The 21,403-nt window shown below is 43.7% G+C and overlaps 1 protein-coding gene across 3 annotated transcripts in view; it reads left to right on the plus strand.

The window, feature by feature from the left end:
- Positions 1-1,190: 1,190 nt before the first annotated feature.
- Positions 1,191-21,403, plus strand: part of llgl2 (LLGL scribble cell polarity complex component 2) — a 58,175-nt gene continuing 37,962 nt past the window's right edge. For all 3 annotated transcript variants that reach the window (XM_083636117.1, XM_083636119.1, XM_083636118.1), the window contains exons 1-2: positions 1,191-1,373; positions 19,296-19,561. In XM_083636117.1, coding sequence (XP_083492243.1) covers positions 19,487-19,561 — 75 coding nt within the window. In that variant the 5' untranslated portion in view covers positions 1,191-1,373; positions 19,296-19,486. The remainder of the gene's footprint in view (positions 1,374-19,295; positions 19,562-21,403) is intronic.

Consider the following 21,403-nt stretch of genomic DNA (forward strand, 5'->3'; position numbering starts at 1 on the left):
CCCGGCAACTCATTTTATGTGGCCCGCGAGAGCTAGCGAAGAATACAATTTGCGCAATACAATTCTAATTAGTTCTAGTAGTTGTAGGCTACTAGTTGTCTGCCATTATTTTTCATATAATTCTGCTTTCAGAGCTAGTTATTAATTACTATGTTATTACTAAACCCAATAATAATAGAATCAGAGGCAATTGTGTAACAAGTAGGCTAGGTACATTTATATTGTGTTACAATTACAATTGGCTCTTTGAGGGCTACCATGATGCTGATGTGGATGAAATTGGGTTTGGACACCCCTGGTCTACACATTTATTATATAGTCTATGGCATGGGTGTCAAACATGCGGCCCGGGGGCCAGATCCGGCCCCCCAAAGGGTCCAATGTGGCCCAAAGGATGACTTTGCAAAGTGTGAAAATTGCGCTGAGAAGTCCTTCAATCCAATGTGATGCACTTGTGAAGGCTAAGATGGAGCAGGTTTCAGGAGCAAGTTCAATATTAAGTCACCTATTCATGTTATCTGTATTATTAATCACTAAATGGTCAGCTATTTTCATTACCTTTGCTTGACTATAGAGAATTGCACAGTTGCCATCAATTGTAATCAGGGGTGTAGTGATAAATACAGAGGTGGGTAAACTATCCAAGCTGAGTAGTTTACCCACCTTGTTTGCCCTCATTGATTAATACAGTTGATCTGAAATAGACGAGTAAATTATCTGCCTCATTTCAAAGGGGTGGGTAAATTGCGTTTACCCTCGACTACACCCCTGATTGTAATGCACAGTACAGACAGCAGATAATGTGCTTGATGGTATCTGAGATAACCATTAGTGGTGTAGTGATTAGTGTTGTAGGGTTGTACCTGTCATTCTTTACACTAAGATAAACGGGAACATTTTGAGGTTTTGTCATTTATAGGTTATTATTATTGATTATTGATTGTCATTGTCTGGCCCACTTGACACCAAACTGGGTCGCATGTGGCCCGTGGACTAAAATGAGTTTGACACCCCTGGCTATGGTCTACACACGGAAAGAGGAGAAAAGGAGGTAGGAGCTTACGAGGTGCACCTGAAGGCAGCATAAGGGAGGAGTTTGTAAAACAGTCAGTCAAGTTTGCCAAGCAGGAAACAGCGACGCTGCCCTAAAACTGCCGTAAACCAAACAGAAGAACGGCGACGCTGCCGCAGCGGTGGGAGCGAGAGTTCGGCAGACTTTGTTAAGAGATTTGAGCAGTAATAGACGTGGCTGGCTGTTTTCTCTGGGTTTTGGACAAGCAGAGCAGTCCTAGCCGATACTGACCGGAGGTCTAAACCTAACCAGCGGCTGTGGAAACGTTGGCATCGGCCAAGCAACGGCCGTTTCTAGTCAGGTGAGTTGGGAGGAGGGCAAACACACACAGGCGCGCGCACACTCTCACTCACACACACACACACACACACACACACACACACACACACACACACACACACACACGCACACACACACACACACACACACACACACACACACACACACACACAGCACGCAAGATACCGAGGCGAGAGCTGTCGCCCACAGGTGTGTGAGTGTGAAACCGTGAAACTAGCCTGTGTGTCCCTGTGTGTTTGTGTCTGAACATGAAGCTGAAGCTAGTTGATTAGCTAATAGCTAGCCTGGTCGCTGGCGAAGTGGCTAAACTTTAGCACCGACATCCATTCAGAATCTGGCAATTTACTTTTGACATACAGTATCGATACTATCGACAAAAGTGCACACACGACTAAATAATATCTGGTGCGAATAGGATTCTCTCTTGAATTCGGCATACAGCTAGGTTAATCCACCAAGCAACACTTATTTCAATAGCTAACGCTAGTAATAACTTCGCGTTAAATGATTGGTCGTTGAGGCTATGTGAAGCTATTAACAGTTGATATTGTATTGAAGTGCTTATAACACTGGCATATGACACTATAATCTACCATAATCATAGACCATAATACCATTGTAAAAGGTTGCAGGTGGCGTTCTACGAGCTGTGTGTGTGTTGATAAACAAGTCCACATCAAAGTGACTTTGGGCAGGACTAATCGCCAAGAATGTAACGAATGTGTCTAGCTTAGCTAGCTAGCTTGACGTTTACCAGTAGCGTTAAATCAACAGTAAAGCGAGCCAGCTAACCTTAACTATCTTAGCATTAGCCCGCCTGCTAAGCTCGCTTGGCAGCGTGGAAGCTGTTTAAAGCCATTCATTTAGACAATGGTTTCACAACAACAAAGTGATTGTGAGTCTGAAGTAGTTAGTGCCATGAAAACCGTGGCTTTTCCAGTCAAGTCAGACCTGTGGCCATGTCAGTAAGTACTTATGCCTGCTGTGCTATTGCATCATTACAGAAAGGTACGTTCAGCAGCAAGGTGTGTCTCCTCTGCTCCTGTGTTGCTCACTTGCCTTTTGAGGCAGTGGGCTGCTTTCATCCTGAGTCATTGTGTTTGGGGAGGGGGTGTGGGTATGGTGTGTGGTGAAGGACTGTCACACTGGTTTGTCCAGTTTCAGGGAGATTCACAACCCGGAAGACAACAGTCTGACCCAAACCTTCACAAAATAACAATAGTAATGTGAGTTCGAGACTTCAACTTACACGGCCTGTATTCGCTTCACTCTACCTGTAGTTTTGAACAGTGAAGTGAGTCAGTTGTTTTGTCACCTTCTGTGTGACGCATGCTATTGTATCATATCAACCCCCTTCCAATATGACCTCATCCCCAGCCGCTTACAATATTACCACTGTTGGCTTTGAGAGAGCAAACCTGTACGAGTAGGCCGACACGACAGACTGTTTATGTCTCCTGATGTGGTCTGTCTGTTGAAGGACAGTCAGCCAGTGTCCTTCCAGCTCCTACCTGCATCAGTGCAAGGCTGGGCAAACAAAAAGCCTTTGTTCCCTGCAGACCTACAGGCCATTCCACCTGCATGGTAAAAATCCACCCGAAACTACTATGTAGGCAAAATAAATGCCCCTCCCAAATGTAGGGGAAGCCAGAGAAGAAGCCTTTAGCCTACCTGCTGGCTTTACCATATGTCTTAAGATGAATAGCCTGGGGGGGGTTTACACTTACTTTAAATGTAGAAACAATGTGGTGAGAAAAGCAAACCTTGCTTTTGGGTAAGCGCTTGTTTCCAAAGACTTGCTCTGTGAGCATTCAAAGACTTGCTATGTCTGTAACATTGGAATGTTGATGATGATATATGTATATTTTTGTTTTTGTTTTGTTCTGTTTTGTCTGAGCTTGTTTGTGTTTCCCAAGTTCTGAAAAAAAATAATACTTGCTATGTCTGAGCATTTGGAAGGTTCAAAGGCTTTTCTCACATGGCTTTCACTTTGAACAGGAAAGGTGATTTATCCAACCTGTCCCAAGAGGCACGCCTCGCTTGTAAACTGCTCAAACAGAAAGCTCCGGCTCAGACTGTCATGCTGTTTAGCGCTGTTAACTGTTAACTGTTAACTTGAGTCCTGCTGGAACTCTGTGCCAATGTAGAATACATTATCAAGCTGGACAAGAAGCTCTGTCTGTGGTTTACTAATGAGGCAGGATAGGAAGTAGAGATGCAGTCAAACTGACTCTTTCCCCAAAGTGGAACTCTTCTTTGGCTCTGCTGCACCAGAATGCAGGACAACCCACCAGAACCTTTACTATCCAGAGCCATGTGTCTGGAGCCACAACACATATTTGATCCTTATAATGAAGGTAGCAGCATATCAAGTATAAATTAGCCTATTTACTATATAGATATAAATGAGAATAACTCATCACTGGCAAGTCTATGCTCGAGCTGCATTGATGTGCTCGATTTTCTGCCTGGTGATGTTTGTGACAGTCTTTGAGGAGAGGGGTATATCCTAATTTTCTGAAGTATCATAGTTTTGTTTTTGAAGTCTGAGAATAGATGCTCTGATATTTTAATGAATGATTCTTTCATGTATTCACAATCTGTGAACGGCTTTCAATGCCTGGCTTAAGGGCAGTTTAGAGTCCAGCGATTTATCATAGCCCCACGGGCATCGCTCAACGTGACGTCCGTTCCAGTGTCGCTCAACGCTGATTTTGGACGCTGTCGCTCGTAAAAAGTATGAACACCTAGGCGATAGGAGAACACATCGCAGAGGCGCAGAGCAGGATGTCTTGTGATATTTTCACATGGATTATTGCCAGGACGGACAGACAGAGAAGCTAGCCAGTCAAGGTATAACGTTAGCGTTTTGATTGCAACATTGCAAAACTGTCTTATCTGCTTGCTAACATGCTGTATGATTATCCATGCTAACGATGTGTTAGCTGTGACTTACCGTCTGTGTGTTGAGAATGTCTGTTATAGCTTTCCAGGCATTTGCCTTTTTAACCGCATCTTTATAATCTGCCCGGTCGTTAGCCCAAAAGGCACGGGAACCGTGTCCTTGTGTTTATGAAGTTTTCGACAAATATGTGATCTTCTTCCATTGTTAATTTTTGTCTCAGCGTTTCTGCATGGCACTCTGACTCACACACGGCAATATATCAATATTATATCAACTTGTGATAGGAGACTATATCGTCTTAGATGTTCTTATGGTAATATCCAGATATTGCATTTGTGTTGTCTTTTCCTATTTAATGTATATATACTGTGTATTTACGGTCTATCAGACATCAGAACATTATTGTGTCTGACATCACCTGTTTTTAGCAACAGCTTATCTCTTTAATGTTGTGAACAAAATGAGAATCTTATATAAGCACATGGGCAGTTTTTACCTTCACTATACGTTTTCCACACGGAGAAATATCCTTAATTTGTCCCGCTTGCAGAAACTCCGCCCCCGCCAGCTGCAAGTCATTAATGCTCTCGATGTGATTCGTGGAGGTGCGCACATTGAAATAAAAAATAACAAGAACAATATCAGGAAGCCAAATCGATAGCCCTCGGAGCAGATCCCGCGTCTCGAGCACAGCTTCCGCAGTACCGTTGTGACACTTTGTGACGTAAAACGCGTCACAGCGGAGCATTTTGCCAGAGGATGGAATGATAGCGCTCCGTGTGGAAAACGTATAGCGAAGGTAAACATTGCCCATCTGCTTATATTAACCACATTATAATGATAGAAAGCGGATTGATAATCGGCAAAGCCATCCTTTAACTGTCGTTTTGGTCATGTGTGCATGTTGCACATTCCAAGGTTGTGATTGGTCACTCACACAATGGAAGACCGGGAATTGCATATATGACAAACTCTTCAATATCGCTAAATTATGTGCATGTTTAATCATGGGAACAGAAACCATGAGATACAATGATGTAGGGTATACTTGCTGCAGCACAGGTTGCCCTATTTTTCAGTCAATAATATTTACTCAAATTTGATATGATGACGAATCAGTGTTTCCCCTACCATTCTACAGGCCTGGCGGGCCCGCCAGGCCAACGGCGCCCCCGACCAGGCCAGAAAAAAATTGCACCAAAAAAATGAATATACGGTAGCCTTCATTTACCCACTATCAGTGAGGAGCTGACTGGCCAGTGTAAACGTTGTGCTCCTGGACTCCCTCCTCTCACTCTGTCAGTGTAAACGTTGTGCTCCTGGACTCCCTCCTCTCACTCTGTCAGTGTAAACGTTGTGCTCCTGGACTCCCTCCTCTCACTCTGTCAGTGTAAACGTTGTGCTCCTGGACTCCCTCCTCTCACTCTGTCAGTGTAAACGTTGTGCTCCTGGACTCCCTCCCTCTCACAGTGTAAACGTTGTGCTCTGGACTCCCTCCCTCTCACTCTGTCAGTGTAAACGTTGTGCTCCTGGACTCCCTCCTCTCACTCTGTCAGTGTAAACGTTGTGCTCCTGGACTCCCTCCCTCTCACTCTGTCAGTGTAAACGTTGTGCTCCTGGACTCCCTCCATCTCACAGTGTAAACGTTGTGCTCCTGGACTCCCTCCCTCTCACTCTGTCAGTGTAAACGTTGTGCTCCTGGACTCCCTCCTCTCACTCTGTCAGTGTAAACGTTGTGCTCCTGGACTCCCTCCCTCGCACTCTGTCAGTGTAAACGTTGTGCTCCTGGACTCCCTCCCTCTCACTCTGTCAGTGTAAACTTTGTGCTCCTAAACTCCCTCCTCTCACTCTGTCAGTGTAAACGTTGTGCTCCTGGACTCCCTCCCTCTCACAGTGTAAACGTTGTGCTCCTGGACTCCCTCCTCTCACTCTGTCAGTGTAAACGTTGTGCTCCTGGACTCCCTCCCTCTCACTCTGTCAGTGTAAACGTTGTGCTCCTGGACTCCCTCCCTCTCACAGTGTAAACGTTGTGCTCCTGGACTCCCTCCCTCTCACAGTGTAAACGTTGTGCTCCTGGACTCCCTCCTCTCACTCTGTCAGTGTAAACGTTGTGCTCCTGGACTCCCTCCTCTCACTCTGTCAGTGTAAACGTTGTGCTCCTGGACTCCCTCCCTCTCACAGTGTAAACGTTGTGCTCCTGGACTCCCTCCCTCTCACTCTGTCAGTGTAAACGTTGTGCTCCTGGACTCCCTCCTCTCACTCTGTCAGTGTAAACGTTGTGCTCCTGGACTCCCTCCTCTCACTCTGTCAGTGTAAACGTTGTGCTCCTGGACTCCCTCCCTCTCACAGTGTAAACGTTGTGCTCCTGGACTCCCTCCCTCTGTCAGTGTAAACGTTGTGCTCCTGGACTCCCTCCTCTCACTCTGTCAGTGTAAACGTTGTGCTCCTGGACTCCCTCCCTCTCACAGTGTAAACGTTGTGCTCCTGGACTCCCTCCTCTCACTCTGTCAGTGTAAACGTTGTGCTCCTGGACTCCCTCCTCTCACTCTGTCAGTGTAAACGTTGTGCTCCTGGACTCCCTCCTCTCACTCTGTCAGTGTAAACGTTGTGCTCCTGGACTCCCTCCCTCTGTCAGTGTAAACGTTGTGCTCCTGGACTCCCTCTCACTCTGTCAGTGTAAACGTTGTGCTCCTGGACTCCCTCCTCTCACTCTGTCAGTGTAAACGTTGTGCTCCTGGACTCCCTCCCTCTCACAGTGTAAACGTTGTGCTCCTGGACTCCCTCCTCTCACTCTGTCAGTGTAAACGTTGTGCTCCTGGACTCCCTCCTCTCACTCTGTCAGTGTAAACGTTGTGCTCCTGGACTCCCTCCTCTCACTCTGTCAGTGTAAACGTTGTGCTCCTGGACTCCCTCCCTCTCACAGTGTAAACGTTGTGCTCCTGGACTCCCTCCCTCTGTCAGTGTAAACGTTGTGCTCCTGGACTCCCTCCTCTCACTCTGTCAGTGTAAACGTTGTGCTCCTGGACTCCCTCCCTCTCACAGTGTAAACGTTGTGCTCCTGGACTCCCTCCTCTCACTCTGTCAGTGTAAACGTTGTGCTCCTGGACTCCCTCCTCTCACTCTGTCAGTGTAAACGTTGTGCTCCTGGACTCCCTCCTCTCACTCTGTCAGTGTAAACGTTGTGCTCCTGGACTCCCTCCCTCTCACAGTGTAAACGTTGTGCTCCTGGACTCCCTCCTCTCACTCTGTCAGTGTAAACGTTGTGCTCCTGGACTCCCTCCTCTCACTCTGTCAGTGTAAACGTTGTGCTCCTGGACTCCCTCCCTCTGTCAGTGTAAACGTTGTGCTCCTGGACTCCCTCTCACTCTGTCAGTGTAAACGTTGTGCTCCTGGACTCCCTCCCTCTCACAGTGTAAACGTTGTGCTCCTGGACTCCCTCCTCTCACTCTGTCTGGATGTGATGACAGGAAACAGGGGGTGAGTTGGTGGGACACCACATCCTGCCAGCCACAACATCACATCCTGCCCACCACACCCAAAGCTGATAAGATCTCATTTGTGTTGTGGTCGGGAGTCAGGAGGACAGTGCAGAAGTAGGAACTTCTCTGTGATGTAGTTTTGTAGTGGTCATGACTCCTCCTTTTGGGCTTTCTTATTGGCTGCATTCTTTAGTCTGAAATCACAGGAAAGTCATTTCTGTGCAAGCTCATCTTTTTCATTTGAAGCTGGTCTTGAATGCTGAAAAAACCAAAGTAATGGTCTTTTCTAACTCTAAGAAGATAGAGTCAAATCTGAGTATTGCTACTTTTCAAGGTCAACAAATTGAGGCAGTGTCCACCTACAAATATCTAGGTTTTTTAATTGATGACCACCTTTCTTTTAAGCATCATATACAGCATATGGTGAAAAAGTTGAAATTAAAGTTAGGTTTTTATTTTAGGAACAAATCGTGTTTTTCTCTTCATGTCAGACAGAGATTGGTAGAAGCAACATTTCTGCCTGTTCTTGATTATGGTGACGTGCTGTACATGAATGCCTCAGCTCACTGTCTTCATATGTTGGATACTGTGTATCATGGTGCTTTGAGGTTCAGCCCTCACTCATCACTATTGAGTGATGAGTACTCAATGTACTCAATGTACTCATGTACTCAATGGTCACTTGGCCTGCTCTGTCGACTCGCCGGCTTAGTCACTGGTATGTTTTTATTTATAAGGCCATTCTCGGTAGACTTCCTGAGTATTTATCAGTCTTTCTGTCCTAAAAGCACTGTACTTATGGCTTACGGTCTCAGGACGTTTTGCTCATGACTGTCCCTAAAGCTCGGACGGAGATGGGCAAAAAGGCCTTTATGTTTTCTGCACCATCCTCTTGGAATACCCTGCAGAATGGGCTTAAACTATGGGACCTAGTTACCCTTAGTGAATTTAAAGGCATTGTAAAGTCCCAGGAATTTGATTCTATTAACTGTAAATGTTTTAATTGATGATTCAAATGTATTTTTTCCTGCACCCGTACTGTATTGCACTCTCGAGCTTGTTTGTTTTCTTGTTTGTTGTCTTGTTGTAAGTTTTACTGTTTGTTGTGTCTGAAACTATGTAGCTACTGCAGCCATTCTTGGCCAGGTCTCTCTTGTAAAAGAGATGTTAATCTCAATGAGACATGCCTGGTTAAATAAAGGTTAAATAAAAATAAATAAATAAAAATTCAAGCGTGCAGCACGCTGCACCCTGTAGCGGTCTGGCTCAGTGCCGGGGTGCCAGTCAGGTTTAGGCCTGACAATATATATTGTCATATATATTAGACTGAGTAAAATCAGTCAGAGTCAAACCTCCCACAAAGGATTCACAAAACCCACTTTAGGCTACGCCATAGTTATGTGTAAGGAGGGGATTGGACGAAAGCAGGTGAGGGAGATGTCAACTTGTGATTGGGTGGATAGGAGATGCGTGTCAAGGGGTGTGTGTCTCCATTGAGAAATACATAGTATCGGAGGGGGGGGGGGGGGGGGGGTGAGAGAGAGGAATGAATGGAGTGATGTTTTGAAATGGCAGATCGCCACAACCCGAGCTGCCAGGCATGAAGTCAATGCAGCAGTAAAACTGTCGCATGCACGTGTGTGTGTGTGTGTGTGTGTGTGTGTGTGTGAGAGAGAGAGAGAGAGAGAGAGAAAGAAAGAGAGAGAGAGAGAGAGTTTGCACACCTTGGAGAGCTCTGTGGCAGTCCTCCTGAGCCCGGTGACATATTACATTAAATTGACCGTTGGGTCGGGCATTTTCAGATATTTTAACGGGCCTGGCGGTGCGGACTGGCTCCGACGACGGGTTGGGTTGGTGCAGGCCTTAAAAAAACTAGGGATGCAACCGATATGAACATTTTGGCCGATACTGATATTTGACTGATACTGATATTTGATACTGATAAATGATATTAACATTGCTGTTATGGCCGATAACCGATATTTACAGATGTCGATATGATCTGTATAAAACACATTTCTATGATAATCACATTTTGTACATAGTACTGAAAAACACATGTAAACACTGTGAATTTGAAAAAGTCATACATTTCTTTATTTCCAAACATTGGGAAAAGCCCATAAATCATAGATTTACCTCATTGTTTCCTCTCAATGTGAACATTGTGGCTGATACTGATAACCGTTATTAACATTGTAACATCGGACCGATGCCGATATGTTAAAAAAATGACTGACATCGTGATATATCGTGCATCCCTAAAAATAAACGGACCTGCACTGTGCAGTTATTGCAGAAATGGACTTCCGAGGGGATTTGAATTAGGCTGGATCTGATGTTGATTGGCTGAAGGACTGGATTTGGCTACGCTGATTGGCTGAAGGTTTTGTCTGTCAAGGCAAGTACTCTGTGTACTCCATGTCTGCAAACTGCAAGCCCATTTTCTGTGTCTGCAGTAGTCATCAAAGAGGGCCTTCTTCTTTGACACCATGAACTTCAGTTGAGTTTGTCTTGACATTATTATAGGAGGGAGGGGCTGATTAGTGCTGACATAGCTGCCGGTTGCATAAGACCAAGTCGAATATTTTGGATGCCAGGCATTTCCTGGCCACTCATAACTTATAAAGGAGTATGTTAGCTGTGTTAGCCGCTCTGCTCGGCTACATTCTTGCTCTTCTTCACATTGTTGTTGTCGTGTCCAGGCATGTTTATGCAGATGCTTTTTCCCCCCACTGACTCTCCTCAACTTAGATGGCTTGCTTGATATGCTGGGAATTTGATGACATCAGGAAACTGTGGTAGAAGGAAAAAAGACGAGAATCAATTTCAAGTGAGCGTTGTGTATATACAACTGTGGGGAGGAGCTCACTGTTGGCAGTAGAGTTGTTGTCACAATAGTAGGATTTCTCTTTTTGATACAGATACACAGGAAGAGGCCCACTGGGATGCAATGCATACTTTTCACCTTTCGGCGAAAATCGCCGTTTTGAATCCAAAATAGGTCATTTGTGTGATTTGTGTAGATCCTGAGTTTTTGAAAGGGGTGCTAGGCAGTGTTTCCCACAGGATTTGGACTCCAAACTTTTGAGTTGTTGTGGTGGATCGATCGATCTATCTATCTATCTATCTATCTATCCATCTATCCATCTATCTATCTATCTATCTATCTATCTATCTATCTATCTATCTATCTATCTATCTATCTATCTATCTATCTGTCACAGACTGATGCGGGTGATTATGCAGAACTAGTGCACGTTTAAGTGTACAGCAGGACGTAATGAGCCGCTGTGATGAAGAATATAGCGACATTAACCAGAAGCACCTCTATGCTCCTAGCCAGCCAGTCAGCCTGCACACGACGCCTTCAGGGTCTGCACGTAAAGTCTGCACGTAACTCGCTCTATAAAGAAAAAGTCACGTGAGTGTGGCGTTTAAGGCCATCTGACTGTAATCTGTCACTACAAAATAAAGAAACTGCGTGTGTATTACTCATTGTATTACTGGACAGACATGTAACTATCTTTGCAGTCTGAGCCATCTTACACAGCCTATGTGCTGTAACACAGTGCTGCAGTTTATAATATAATAATATATTATATAATATTTATATTATATATATTTTTGAGACCGGCAAATGTCTCAAACATAGACTGATATCACAGGATGTTGTGAAGAGTACATGTCATGACTATAACATTTTATTATAAAAAAAATATGTGCTGTATTCTGTTCATAAAATGTTTTATATTTTTTTAAAGAATTGTATTAACACGTTCACTGCCGTTGACGAGATATCTCGTCTTAAAAAAAAACGGTTGACTGCCGTTGACGAGATATCTCGTCTTTAAAAAAAAAAAAAAATTTGACGGTGGGACGTCGATCAACCCCTTTTACATCTCATATTAAAATATGGGAGGTATTGAATGTGTATAATCTATTTTACCGACCCACTAAGTGGCGACAGTGCTCTCCAGACGAGAGAAAGCCAAGCAAAAACAGCCGCGTGAGGAAGCCATTCTCATGAAAATGGATTGGCGAAAACGCTTTCGCTTTCGCGCAGGGAGCTGGCGGTGGGGGATTGCAAATTTGCATAATAGATTACGGGTGGAACACACTTTGAAACACGCAGCATAAATAAGACCAGAATCGCAAAAGCTTCATCAAAGCTCTCAACCGAAACCCCAAGAAACGAGCGAGCCCATCCAGACTCGCCCAAAGAGCGGCCGCCAGCAGACAGACAGCAGCAGCAGCAGCAACTCGCTTGTGACACGCCCGCTGCAGAGCCAGGGAGGCAGGAGGAGAACACACACGGAGGGAGGAGTTTGAAGGAGAGGGGGGTTTCCTGCTGTTATGGAGGAAATTACTGTTCAAAACTATTGTTTAGATGTCTGACGTCTTACTGATGCCAAAAATGAATGGTTAAAGTGACTGTTCTATCGAATTTCACAAAAAGGCATTTTTCTCAGCTTAAATTTTCAGACGCTGAAACCATGCTGTATTCAAGTGCTAATGCCTACATAACTACTAACTCTACAAACTAACTCTTTTAGACAGAGAAAGCACACATTCTATTAGTTCTTTTGAGATATTTTGTGTTCACAAAATCTTAGCAGAAAATAATCCTCGGCTGTTGAAAGATGAGCCAGAATCCTCAAAAAAAAAACCTTGGCAGAAGCTACCTACAGTAAAAAAAAAAAACGGCTGGCAGTGAATGTGTTAAAAAAAAAATACATTTAAAATTTTAATATATTTCATGTAGCTATTTTAGTCTGTGATACCGTGAAACAGTGGTGAAATTTTTGTTTTATTATATCACAATCGCAAATCGCAATATTGTCCACAATAATCGCAAATTGCACCTTTTCCCAAATCGTGCAGCACTAATTTAAATTAGGGATGGGCATCGAATTTCGAATTTTCGAATAATCGTTGTTATTATCAAGGTCGACTTTTATTATTGAAATTCGAAATTCGTTTTTTTTTTTTTTTTTTTTTTTTTTTTTTTTTTTTGTGAGTGAAATGTTGCATTGTCTCCCCTGATTCTAAGAATAGTCGAATCGCTTGGTTTGAGCAAGTAAAACAATTTTTATAAGCAACCTCTCCCTCTTCATGGGATTTCATCCGCCATTCATTTTTCCATAAACCTTGCTTAAAATGCTTATAAAAATTGTTTTACTTGCTCAAACCAAGCGATTCGACTATACTTAGAATCAGGGGAGACAATGCAACATTTCACTCGCATAATTTTTTTTTTTTTTTTTTTACATTTTATTATTATTTTCGAATTTCGATTAAAAGTCGACTTTGGCCAGCGAATTTCGAATAGTGTTTTTGCTAGAAATGCCCATCCCTAATTTAAATATATTGATGTTCTTCCCAGAGACCTTAACGTCTAGGGTTAGGGTTTAACGTTAGGTTAGGGTTTAACGTTAGGTTAGGGTTTAACGTCTAGGGTTAGGGTTTAATGTTAAGTTAGGGTGACCACTAGGGTTAGGGTTTAACGTCTAGGGTTAGGGTTTAATGTTAAGTTAGGGTGACCACTAGGGTTAGGGTTTAACGTTAGGTTAGGGTTTAATGTTAGGTTAGGGTGACCACTAATTTTGACTGGCAGCTTTTGGGCGATGTAACAAGCGCTCACTTTTTGGCACATTGCCACTCCATGTTATCGCCTGAATAATGCATTGAAGGGTTTTCATGGAGTGGAGAATTGCTTTCTCAAATATATCTCAAAAATGTCATCAAAAGTCTGTCTCGCATAAACACCGTGATTCCTGGCTCCTGCAGACTTTGGTGTGCAACACGTCTCCACCTCCACACCCCCCCCCCCCCCCCCCCCCCTCCACCCCCCTGGAAGGGTAACTCCGGGAAATACCAACACCTGATTTAGGAGGCGTGGTCCAGACTTCATGTTTGCAAATGGCTATATTGTCACCAAAACACACATTGGATCATAAATTAAACCTACTGATGTGATTAATCAGTGGTTCTGGTTCACATATGACATATGTTGACAACATCTTCACAAATGATGTGGCCATGCTGTGTGTGATGGCTCTGGCTCATACGCTCAGTCTAAAGGCAGAACTATGTCTGGGTTTGGACTGAGACAAATAGACGGAAAATAGTGACTCATAGCTCTGGCTTTTGTCATGGACTTGTGACATTATGGATCACATGATATGTCTGCCTGTAGTTGTGATTCCCCCCCCCCCATGTTCTCCTCTGTCAGATTCCCCCCTCATCACTGCTTAGTTTGTGGAAATCCCGATGGTTTGATTTTCAATACCGTAAAACCGTTTTCTATCTTTTTGTTGTTGAGCCAAAGGTTTTTTGCCTGTGCTGGGCTTAGTCTAAATTATTTGTATTCATTTATTTTATTTGCCATTTGTAGTCTACTTTTCTTTTGTTTACCTTATTAATGGGCAATATGTACTATATATATATAGATAGATATATCAGGGGTTTTCAGGGGGAAATGTTTGAATATCTCCCAAAAGCATATTCGTTTTTGTTGTTTATTAACTATATATATATATATATATATATATATATATATATATATATATATATATATGTGTATGTATATGTTATAAGCAACACTATATTGTTTAAGACCACTTTATACTGAACATGTTACAGGCTTGCCCATAACAGTCCATTCCATTCATTTAATTGTCATTCTCCATTGAGGACACATTTGATGAGCATTGTGCATGTAAATACATGTAAATACATGTAAATGCAGTTTTCTGAAACATACAAGTTGCTACTTTTTTTTTAATTGATCAACATGAATAAAAAAAAACAGGAACTTAGCCAACAGAATAATTATTTTGAGGTAGAAAAGAAACACTATTGGCTGGTTACTTGCTTAGTGGGTCTGGACAGCCTCCAGCTGTTGGCTTAGCTGTTTGTAGGGGGAGGGTGTTAAACGTCATCTTTTCAAACACTGAATGCGGTGAAGGATCACAATTTATTTCCATTTGTTGAGTCCTTAGCCTTACTTAGGCGTAAAGATAAACGAAAGAATGCAAGGGAGGAAAATCCTTCCCCCTTTTCTTCTTTCTTTCTGAAGTGGCCTCTATGGAAACTGCCTTGTTGTGTGACAGGTGTTTTCATCAGTTGGCGTGTGCACTCCTTGCCATGTTGACCCTGGCTGACTCTGTGTGTTTGTGCGTGCGCGCGTGGTGGCCAAGCAATGCTTCCTCAGTTGTGCCCTGACTGACCTTTAACCCCGATCTCTTGTCTGAACTGAAGGGGGAGCCCCGCCCACTCAGCCATGGAAGGGACTGTGTGTGTGTGACTGTGTGTGTGTGTGTGTGTGTGTGTGTGTGTGTGTGACTGTGTGTGTGACTGTGTGTGTGACTGTGTGTGTGTGACTGTGTGTGTGACTGTGTGTGTGTGTGACTGTGTGCCAGTGGGCGGGGCTCTGAGCTTTTCCCATGAAGACTCTGAAATCATCCTGAAACTGAAAGCTGTAGTTCTGAATAGTTCCAATGGCCACTTGAGGCAGGACTCAGAAGTCCCGTCGTTCCCGTTCACCCCCATGTTAAAATGCCCCACTTTGTAACAGCGATTAAAAATCTTTACAGCCTGGTCCAAAACACGCTTTTGGTTTATATAGCTCATTTCACCTTTTCATAGCAACTGTAGAGGAAGTCATTTTTTATATAACTCCCCCGTTTTGGAGTAAAATAAACTATCCACCTTATTTTTGAATGCCCCACTGTAAAAAATAATTGTGCGTACAAGGTCCGGTTTAACGTGACTTATTGTTGCAGCTTGCCATTTCCTAATGTATTCTACTTGATTTGAAAAGATGGCCACCTACACTCAGTCTCTTGTACCCTGGCTGAATTGAACATAACTTGGTCAATAAGTATGTAACATACAAAATAAAACAACCCGTAATATCTTAATTTTATGTAGACTGCAGAGGACATGTAACTGTTTAGTTAAACTTGCATTCCAGGAATATTGTGCTCTTAAGATGACGTTAGTGGCTCGAGTCTGTTTCGTCCTGAAACCCACATAGGTTGCGCCAGGCGTAACCTATGTGCGATTCGAAATAACGCATCCGAGATAGAAAACGTTATGAATATAGCCACGTTATAAACAACAAACTAACGCTGGTGATCCGTATGGAATTCATCAGTATTATGGGCGACATCGCCATCGGCTCTGGGAAGCCCCCGTCTCACGTGAGCTGTGTAAGAACGCCAAAAAGTAGTGGATGGCTTTTTTATTTAGGTCAGTCAGTGTGCATGTTCACAGATGACAAGTGATGAAGGACCAGACTGTACCTGTAGAATTCCTCTCTCTCTCTCTCTCTCACACACACACACACACACACACACACACATGCACACATTTGAATTCTTTATTTGCTTCCACAAATTATATTAAAATTACAGGGAATCAAATATAACGGGTTTGACATTTCATGGGACATACATTTCACATAGCACCTTCTCCTCCACACAGCAAGGCTGCCTATGACAGCTGAAACAGAGCAGTATTTAGCAAGCTGTTTGGCTTTAGGGTTAGGGTTAGGGTTAGACATGCCAGCAATGTTCAGACCACTAATGGTACATTTATGTACATGGCCCAGGCTTCCGAATATGATATGAGCACACAGAATCTACATCTGTACCCAAAGTTGGTTATAATTTCAAGTAGTGGTTGATACTTGGAATATTTATCTTGGAAAGCCTGGTCCATGTACAGATCAAAAACACAGCCTACCTCTAGAATCAGGACCTCCTTGTGACTAGTGTCAACATAGACAACATCGGGTGTATTGGGGATGCAGGTAAATACATCACAAGTATGGTTGAACCATTTTGGTAACACTCTTGAATGTTTATGCATTGCCGCACTAGATGGTAGGATATTTTGTACTGCATCAGACACAATGTCAACAATACGGTTGTGGCGAGCAATGTACATGTTTTTATATGCATTACATCCATTTGTAATATGTGTAATGGATTCCAGATGTTGCACAGAATCATGATGGTTTAACCCATTGATACCTGATGCAGCATTTGTGTGTGTATCCCTTTGAGACCGCGAACCGCGTTAACGCGGTTCGTGGTCTTAAAGGGATATACACACAAATGAGGGATATACACGCAAATGCTGCATCAGGTATCAATGAACAGAATGGATTATGAGTGTTGGGATACCAGGTTGACAAATTAATACTTAGTTGGTAATACCTGCAGTCTTGCTTTGATGGTAAATTTTAATACATCCTCACCAATAGCAGCATTCTTATACATTGAATGTGAGACAGAGTGGTCAGCAAAATCAACACAGGCTAACTTTCCCTGCAGTCGAAGTCCACACCAATGTTGTTTGGTCTCGGTCTGCTTCATGCTGAGCAGAACTCTTGTTGAAGTGTCTTTCTGTAGTTTAGTGTCTGCCCCCTGCTGGGCGATAGTAGCCTCTACAGCCACACAGGGGTCGGTAATTAATCCATCAGCTTGTGAGTTGGTTTTTGCCCATCTTAACTGAACTCCTGTTCTGTTGCAGAGGTCTGATTGAGATCTGGCCAATCAGACCAGACCCCAAAGCCCTTGGCTTGTGAGTCTAATTTCCCAGAATCTTTCCTCCTGAAGCCCAGGAAGTTGTTCTGATTTGCGGGGGCCAGGAGGGGGATCTTCCTCCTCTAGTCTAGGTCTAGTAGGAGAGAAGCCCTGGCCATTTCTCTGACAGTAACGTGGTCATTGTTCAGCATGTGGAGCAGGTGGGTTAGCCTGGTTGCTGTGTAAATCCACTCTACATTTGGAACCCCCGGCCCTCCTTCACCACCGTAGGGTAGGAAAATGATGTCTGGTGTTGAGTGTGTGTTTAGGCCTGCCCATTTTCTGACCAGCTGGACGGTTTTATTTGTCATTTCTCTCAATACGTTTTGTGGGATGTGTACGTTGTTGGCAAAGAGATGTTGTACCTTAACCAAGGCCACCTCTCTCACAGCCTGGAGCTTCATGACTATAGGCAGGGGAGACAGGTTGAGACGATGGAGAAACTCTTTAGTGAGCTCCTCGACTTGCTCCCCCCACTCACCAGCGATGTTAAACGTATGGCCCAAACATGGGTAGGTCTCATTACGGGAATACACCCTGATGGGTTCGCACACACAGACACACACACACACACACACACACAGACACAGACACACACACACACACACACACACACACACACACACAGACACACACACACACACACACACACACAGACAGTACCTCAGCTTGGTTTCCATGGATTCTAGGCATTCTTCCTTCTTTCCTTTGCTGCTGATTTTATTGGTTTGGTCAGATTTGGACTTTGCTGCTCATATTGTTGCTGTTCCAGGAACTCAACTTAGTGTTTATTTTTAGTGGCAGTTGTCTGTCATGCTCTGTCATCCATCTTATTTCTGTCTCCTTCCTGTTTCCCACAAGTTGTCATCTAAAATTAATAAAGACAATGACTGGTTCTTGCCTCCATAATCAGACGGTTCATTTTTTCTTTATATAATTTATTTGTTTTAGGACTGGGTGATATGGACAAAAAAAATCATATCTGTATTTTTAGCCTGAATTTTCAATATCGATACTGATGAATTTTGAATTTTCGAATACTTGTTTTTATTATCAAGATGGACTTTTATTATTGAAAGTAGGATGCACATTTTTATCAACTTCCTCAATCGATTAATTTGTCAGGTTAATGATCAATTAATCGATTAATCATTAATCATCGCTGCAGCTCTCAAGTGACAGCCTATGTGAGAGCAGCGCTTATAGGAAGCTAGCCGCCGTTAGCTTTCTCTTTATCGTTCCTGTTGTGTTAGGATGGTGGCCTGTGTCTACTTAGCTGCTTCTGTGGCTTCCCTAGGATCTTGGAGGCCATATTCACTATTCTCTGCAGCTTGACGTCACAGTGCTTAAAGGAACACTCCGCCCATTTTCAACCAGCTTTGTATCATTAGAACATCAGTAGTATATCAGAAAACTGTAAACAGTTTTGAAGTCTGTCATTTAATTTGACAGTTATTGAGTGTTAAAGTGTGGACCAGTGACATCACTGGTCCACACTAACTCAAATTAATAACTCATTAACTCAAATCAACTCTCAATAACTGTCAAACTATTCATCATTCATCTAGTTTGACAGTTATTGAGAGTTGATTTGAGTTAATGAGTTATTCATTTGAGTTAGTGTGGACCAGTGATGTCACTGGTCCACACTTTAACACTCAATAACTGTCAAATTAAATGACAGACTTCAAAACAGTTTACAGTTTTCTGATATACGTACTACTGATGTTCTGATGATACAAAGCTGGTTGAAAATGGGCGGAGTGTTCCTTTAAGGAGAAAGACATCAAAGTACTTTGCCACACGGTTCAGTTGACAAGTGATCTCTGGGAGGTTGACCGCAGGCATAGCAATCACCATGGCAACAAACATGGAGACAACATTTAAAACATGATGACCACTTTAACTCCTCCCCCCTCCCCGTTCTTGTCCCTCCCCTCCAGGCTGTGTGTGTGTGTGTGTGTGCGTGTGTGTGTGTGCGTGTGCTCGTGTGTGTGTGTGTGTGTGTGTGGGGGGGGCCCTAGAGGCTCCAGGCTGTGTGAGCACGCGTGCTCGTGTGTGTGTGTGTGTGTGTGTGTGTGTGTGTGTGTGTGTGTGGGGGCCCCTGAAGCCTCCAGGCTGCTGGTGAGAGAGGATGAAGAGGTTCAGGCGACATGGCCAGGAGTCCCAGAGAGAGCGACTCAAACAGGAACTCTTTCAGTTCAACAAGGTAAGAGAGACACACAATTATGGGCTGGATATGAAACGCCAGGAATCTACGTATATATAGGTAGCATTTCTACTGAGGGGGAAGGGAGAAGCCATGTTCGTAGATGCCAATGTTAGATTTGATGTCTCTTCCACCACTGAAATTAGAATATCTTTATCTGGTCTGCTCCACACTCATTTTTAGAGCTGGGTATTGGTTCAAATTTCAAGGATTGATTCGATTCCGATTCACAAGGTTGGGAATCGATTAATCCCGATTCGATTAGATTTCGATTCAATTAATTTCAATATCGATTTGGTTAGTGATACCAAAACGTGTTTTTTGAGCTGTAACCTGAATTACATGACTGTCCAGTTATGTAACACAGGGGTTCCCAACCTTTTTTGCGCCAAGTAGATACATGGGGGAAAAAAGTTGCGTACCGGTTGTCAATTTTTAGTTACACATATATTCTCAGTCTTAATCCGTTTCACTACTGTAAGACTGAGAATATTACTATTTAAATCTTTTCATAACGTTAGGTGGTGCTGTTGGAAGCCTTGCATCGGAGAGCCAATCATGAGTGTTGTGGGCGGGCCTGCTTTCTGGGGGCAGTGACGCTCATGCAGAACCGGTGCTGTCGCGTTTGCGGAGAAACATATTAATCACTTAGAAACAAACATAACCTGTTAATAGGACGTGTTTCATCCGGCCCCGGCGGCTAGAGGTCTTTCCCCCAGCGATATACCCGACTCCCGAGGCTAACGTTACAGAGCCTGCTGTCTGATCATGACTTCACAGCGCTTCACAGTAGCAAGCGGGCCACTTCCGGGTAGGACAAATTATTGTAAAATAAACAACAGGTATAAACCACTTCCGGGTAGGACAAATTATTGTAAAATAAACAACAGGTATAAACTCTCTTTGCAGCACATCAGTGTCTTGCTCTATATTGGAACTATGAAACATTGCATTGCCGCTACCAAATAAAATTCTAATAATAAATGTAGGCGTGTCTGCTGCCGGCCGTTCTCGATGTTTATCCGTTCACCTGCGTCGCGTTGAAGCACTTTTTACAGACTGGCTTCGTTTGATGTGTCCAGGGGGCTTGCCTTCGCTGTCAGCAACGTAAGCAAAATGCTTCCACATTTCGCTTCGTGCATCTGCTTACAAGCGTTGGGCGGCTTGCAAGACTCTCAGAACAAGCCGCTGCCATTTTCGCTGTCTGTGTCCCTGTCGGGCTGCTGACTGAGGAGGACTGAAGGACTCTGGCCAGAGTGCGAGCAGAGAGGGGAGGGGGGGGGGGGGAGCACGCCCACACATGAAGCAGCCATACCGCTCTTATGACAACCTAGGAACTGGTGAAATGTCCGCAATGACGGGGTCGCGCTTATACCAGAAAACAGCTTTCACACTCCAAGGCATTACACCGCTTTCTGGTCATTTCCCGGTATAAAGCGCATGTGGGAAAATGGCTTATGGCTAACATTACTCTCATCAGAAACCGCTTCGATGTGCGTAGTTTAAATGAGTTTGCAGCCTAGGGATAATTCGAAAACATTTTATTGATCTATCAGACGAAGCCAGTAACAAACAAAACAAAGTCAGAAATACACGGCCTGATTTTGGCCAAAATCGGCTCCGATACGGAGTATCGGATCGACCCATCCCTAGTCTTAATGGACCTTATTCGACTGACGTAACTCGCGTACGGGCACGCCCACCACTGCCATATTGTTGACATTCCGCAGCGCGCTGTTTAAAAGTGACTAACAGCTGTCATAACTTATGACGCTAGCCAACGTTACTTACTAGCCTATTTAATGCCGTTTTTACTGTGACAGGACCTATTTCACAACAGCA

The sequence above is a fragment of the Poromitra crassiceps genome (assembly GCF_964638095.1).
Source record: "Poromitra crassiceps genome assembly, chromosome: 4".
Lineage (NCBI taxonomy): Eukaryota > Metazoa > Chordata > Actinopteri > Beryciformes > Melamphaidae > Poromitra > Poromitra crassiceps.